Consider the following 6,000-nt stretch of genomic DNA (forward strand, 5'->3'; position numbering starts at 1 on the left):
TCAGATAATTGTGAATATTCTTCCATGATAATACACCAAAAACTGGACAAATCTTAGTTTCTTAAAGGTTAGTTTTATTAGGGAATCTGAAACCATACCTATAAACATTTCATGCTCTGTTACATTAAAATTTGTTGGATCTTGTATTTGAAATGGATCTTTTATACATGCATTGGTCACCTGGAAAATATTGGCTCACTGTGTGACGGCAGTCTTCTAAATATTGACTCCTTTCATTATATAATATTTTTAGGGTCACATACATTAACATTACCTCTGATCTCGCCAGAAACGTCTGTAAGTTTGGGGAGGCTCATGAGCTAGTAGCAGTAGATGCAAGTTTTCCAAACTTCTTTTTTATTTTTTTCAAATTTTTGTTTAATATTTCTTTTTTGAGACCAAGCTAGAGCACAAGCAGGGGGAGGGGCAGAGAGAAAGGGAGACACAGAATCTGAAACAGGCTCCAGGCTCTGAGCTGTCAGCACAGAACCTGATGCATGGCTCGAACACACGAACCACAAGATCATGACCTGAGCCAGAGTTGGACGCTTAACCGACTGAGCCACCCAGACACTCCACAGGTTTTCCAAAATTCTGATTTCTACTTAAAAGCTCAAATTTATCATTGATAACAAAAACTGTCAGTGTCGTCCTTGAGGTGACCGGCTCACTTCATTCATTTTTGAGCAGGTGTTTGCCACCACCCTGGTCTGAATCACCGTGCTTGTCATTCATTGTTCCAAGCTGAAAATGGAGCTCGGTTTATGAAGTGGCAGCTCAGCCTGCAGCTGGGCCAGTGGTGCTTCTCCTTGAGACGTCCTGTAGCAGAAGCGCTTTCTGCGCCCTTCCCGCATTATCTCCATGGAATATTTAAAAAGACAACTACTCAAGGGTTGCCCTTTCATAAAATTCTAATTTTTACTGCTACTTAAGTGAAATTGGCATTTTTGGTTTTATCACAAGTGTAGTACAATTTAATGTCACTGCCTTGATTCGTGCTAAGGCACTGACACTTTTACCCATTATTGCTTTTGCATTATCAGTGCAAATACCAACACGGTGAATAAAGGCAAATTGTTCTGAGAGTGGTTTTGGCCTTGTGTGTCCCTTGAAAGGGTTTCTGAGGACCCCAGAAGTCTGCAGATCACACTTGGAGAACCAGTGATCTATAGAGAGGTTGTGTGGGGTTTTTTTTTTTTTTTAACTTTATTCATTTTGAGAAAGAGGAAACGTGAGCAAGGGAGAGGCAGGGAGAGAGGGAGAGGGAGGGGGAGAATCCTAAGTAGGCTCCATACTGTCAGCTCACAGCCTGATACGGGGCTCGAACTCCTGAACCGCAAGATAATGACCCGAGCTGAAATCAAAAGTTGGCCGCTGAACCAGTTGAGCCACCAGGCGCCCCAATGATCTGTAGATAAATCCTTCAGTAAGCCTAGGGGTATATAAAGAATTATAGGGGCGCCTGGGTGGCTCAGTCAGTTAGTGTCTGACTCTTGATTTCTGCTCATGTCGTGATCCCAGGGTCGTGAGCTTAAGTTCTGTATCAGGCTCACGCTGAACGTGGAGCTTGCTTAAGATTCTCTGCCTCTCTGCTCCACTCAAACACTCTCTCTCTCAAATAAAATGTTTTTTCCAAGGGGGAGGGGCCCTTAGATAAGATATATGTCTGTATTTTCTGAGGCTATGCTCCATATTATTAATCCTGTTGAAACTCTCTGGAAAGCTTTGGTAAGAGGTGTATTATTAAATTCTTACTTTTTGTATTTTGATTTTTTATTGTTGTTAAGATCTATCCTCAGGAGAGACACAGCATAAGAGTCCCTGAATCTGGAGAACATTATGAACTGCATCTTTTGCACTACCTTCAAGAAAACCTTGGATCGCGTATTGCTGCTCTGAAAGTGATATAATTTTGACCTGTGTAGAACTCTGGTATACACTGGCTGTTTAACCAAATGAAGAGGTTTAATCAGTAGAAAACATGGAATTGATCATCACATTTTGGTACCTGCCACGTAACATCTACTTCTGAAAGTATAATTGGTGCCATGCAGGCGTCTACAGCTTGTGGATAGTAATCTAATACCTTAACTGTACACACACAAAATTGAATGACACACATTTCTAAAGGACCCAGCAATACCGTGAGAATTACTGAAGGAAATAAGATATTAGCACCATGTATCCATACTACCTTATTTTCACTTCTAATAGCATTATAAACCTCATGGACTTAATTAGTGTATTTTTACAATATACTTCTGAGTTTGTTAAAATATGATATTAGTGATTGGTTTGGTTCAATTCCAGGATCTCTGACTAGTTACAGATTTGATAGCACTTAAATGTAATTGAATAGCTTATGCTTCATTGCTTGGGGTGTATCCAGCATGTTATGAACTAATCACTATTAAACCTATGACTTAACCAGCCATTAATGATTTTTCCAGGAACTTAGTGGCCTCCTAAAGACACTTATTTTGTTTCATTCAAGCTCTGACCAATTTTAGCCAATTTCAGCTGTATCTAGTATATATAGTTCTCTCTGAAGATATGACAGAGTGGGCTTTTCCTTTCATACAAAGGCAAGTAACTGTACATGTAGCATGGTTTAATTAGTCTTTCAATATTGATAATTACAGGCAGAAAAATTTTAATCAAATGGTTAGAGCTTAAGTATTTGCAGGCAATTTCTTCTCCTTTAAGAAAAGGAAAAAGTACACATTTACTTGTACTCCTCAGAAAATTTGGTGATGCCGGTTTTCCATTGGGTATTTCCTTATTGAAATGTTCCAGAATTTTAGGGTGATGGAAGGGAACTGTGGTAGGGTGAGGGGATACCAGGGTGTGTAAAATGACAGGGAGAGGAGAACGAGAGGGTCTGCTTAAAAACTAAGTAGAAGTATAATTTGACCCAAAATACTCATGAAAAAGTTTGGAGGTGAAATTTAAACTCCTAGAATGTTAGTTACGGAAACCAGAATTAAGAAATCACTCTCTTGCCAGCTCAGTTGCAGACTGACAGGATTCAGGGAGAAAAGTTCCTTAGTTACTTTTCTATTTCTAAGTTTCTGTTATTTTCCTCTTAATTTTGGAAACTTTACAAATTTAAACTTTATCCTTCTTAAATTATTTGAACATAAGTTAGGTATATTGTGAGCTTAAAGAGGTCTCCAGACAACTTCTTGACCATGAACTGATACCCAGCAAGCCATGGCTCTCTTTTTCAGTGTTCTAAGTCTCCAAGCAGTCTCTTGAATGGCCATGACATTTCCTGGTTTAGCCCTAGCACTTGACTGTTAAGGGAACTCATAGGCTTTCAGGTGCCAATTGGAATCTGTCATCTTAGAGTCTTGGGGTGTTAGATGGGTCACATTGCCAGCGGCAAAGAAGACACTTGAGTTTGACCGTTTTTATCATAAGCCTCAGTGTTTGGAAAGTTGTTACCAGTACTTTTAAACAACGCACCAGGAAAAATTGCTGTCTTTCTTTCTCGCCACTACAGAGTAGATTTCTCCCAGAGAGAGCACATCCTCCATTAGGAAGGATGATGACTGTGCATCAGAGGTGAATTCATCTTTGAGGGCCAGGTGGGAGGTGGGGGAGGTCCAGAAATGGCAAGGTGACCTGGTGATTCTGTCCTTGGGAAGGGGATTAGGTTTTGCTGTTTGTGTATTTATACTGTATCATAGGTACCACACTTTCCCTTATTGTCTGTGTATGTATTGATTTCTTTGTTTATGATATTTTCCCCTGCCAAGGTTTGTTTATATTTTTTTCCAATGTTAAATTAAATTGATTTAGTTAATTTGTCTTCCCACAAAAGTATTTTACCCCTTGATTTAAGTATATACCTGACTATCGAAGGTGGTTTTGTTTGTGAACTAGTTGGCCTCCAGGGATCTATCCCTAGATAATATGCAAAGTGGAAATGGTGTTCAGTGGCTTTTAGACAGCTACTCATTTGAAACCTCTTGCCCGTTAAAGCTATTTCTTCAAAACAGCATCTCTCATTTTACCAAAACAAACCTGAAAGAACCTTGTGTACTCTTGAATTCACCAGTGTTTTCCTTTTGCATCTTCCTTCTCCTTTCCTCATATCACAAGGAATGCCCCTGTTATAATCCCCAGTTCATTAAGTGCCATTCTCCTTCTCTAAGGGGGAAAATATAGGACTGAGTTCACTTGCAGAAAGGCAGTTTGACTGAGTTTTATTTTAAAAACTGATGAGGAAAACATCCTAGTTCATTCAAGCAATCAGTAGAAATCTCACTAAAACTATTTGTACCCTGTCAGTGGGTAACATTTGAGAAGGGAAGAGTACATAAAAGTAGCAACAGTTTTGGAAGAGCCAAAAAGCAGGAGGTTAAGCATCAAATGGGTGGTTTTTGCAGGCTTGATAAATAGGTGCGCTTGAGCAGCTATCGGCAGGTGTAGTGGCTTGCATGTTGGTGAGCGCTGGGACTCAGAATCTAAGAATCCTCTGGGACGCTTACAAAAAGAAATGGTCTTGAACCTTACTCTTAGAAATCTGAATTTGGTTGATTTGGGTGGAGACCAGTAATCTGCATTTCTAACAACTTTTCCTAGGTGATTCTAAAGTTTCACGAACTCTTCTGTAGAGAATGAAATTAGATTAAGAAGGTAATAGGTGATTTGTACACTGGACTGATTTACAAAAACCTAAAGCAGTAGTCAGATTTAGCTGCTCATCTGTGATCATGATTGGGCCCTTCTCACTCTGAAAGCAGCAGAAGGTATTATTAACTGTGTATCCTCTTTGTCTGGAGATTCATTTTTGGAAGGAAGGTTCTTCCCTCAATGCCATTCCTGGCTCATTTTGGAAACCTCATACAAGAAGATGAAGTCACAAGGCATGCATTGCTTTTTAAGGAAATGAGATATAGATATTGATGCTTACTTTTTTTTTTTTTTTTTTTTACTGCTTGTATTATTCTTTACAGAAGATGTAGCCCACCTGTCTGTGACATAATTCTCTCTTTAGGTGGAATGATTCCTATAAGATCTCTCATTATTATAGAATCATAAAATTTTCAAGCTCTTATATCTTTGATATAATCTAATGTTCTTATGTGTTGGAGGAGGAACCTACATAGAGAGAAATATAAGGAAAATATACCCATTGCCGTGCAGCCAGTTAGTGTTCAGCCGGTACTAGACTCCATCCAGATGCCCTGACTCATGGTAGCTAAATGATAGATAGAAAAGGCAAATTTTTAAAGAAGTATTTATTAATATATTCCTATGAAACATTTTAAAGATAACATAAAATGGTTAATTTTTCCATTCTGAAGTAAATGCTAAGCATGCTTATTACTGAAGCAGTACTTCTAATTAGTATATGACATTCTGAAGTTAATTAAAATTGTTACACTAAATGTGTCTTCCTAGTAGTGAGGGATTTGGGAATTGAGGTGTAGAATAGAGTGCTTGCTTAAGCCCGAGAGCCTAACTTAGAGCTATTTGAAGTAAGAAAAGAGACATGGCCATATCTACACTAAGATTTTTAAGGTGAGTGTCCACTTCCAGCAGACATAAAGGAATGAGGAAACTTCCCTGACTCCCACTTTCCCAACTCTACCCAGCCTCACCTATCCATCTTGCAGCCTAAAATATGAAAACATGTTAGTGCAAGGTGCCGGTTCCTGCTTTTCTTATTTCGTCAAGAGGCAGTTCTAGGTAATCATTTCAGAAGTCCTTCACAGAGAGAAAAAGTAATATTTGTATGTTTGATTTTGAATAACCCAAATACAAATTTATGTTGTATTCAGCACAATTGGAGTTCAGGTTTTTAATTTTAGAATATAAAGTGCCTGCTGTTTTAAGCATTGACTTGTATAAAAAGAATTGCATGTCTCCAGTAAGTTTATGGGTTTTCTCATTTTCAGCTACATGGCTTTTAATCATGTAAAGTGAAACATTAGTTTTGTTGCATTTTATTACAGGTTCTTTGTTGCAATAAAGATGCTGCTAAATTAA

The 6,000-nt window shown here is 38.5% G+C and overlaps 1 protein-coding gene across 1 annotated transcript in view; it reads left to right on the forward strand.

Moving 5' to 3' along the window:
• The window catches only part of DPP8 (dipeptidyl peptidase 8), a 66,579-nt gene extending 60,579 nt beyond the window's left edge, over positions 1 to 6,000 (forward strand). Inside the window, exon 21 of the mRNA XM_039218991.1 lies at positions 1,788 to 6,000. Within this exon, the coding sequence (XP_039074922.1) occupies positions 1,788 to 1,910 (123 nt within the window). The 3' untranslated portion in view covers positions 1,911 to 6,000. The remainder of the gene's footprint in view (positions 1 to 1,787) is intronic.

This window comes from Hyaena hyaena, unplaced genomic scaffold, assembly GCF_003009895.1.
Source record: "Hyaena hyaena isolate Hyena2069 unplaced genomic scaffold, ASM300989v1 scaffold_15, whole genome shotgun sequence".
In the NCBI taxonomy this organism is placed as follows: Eukaryota; Metazoa; Chordata; class Mammalia; order Carnivora; family Hyaenidae; genus Hyaena; species Hyaena hyaena.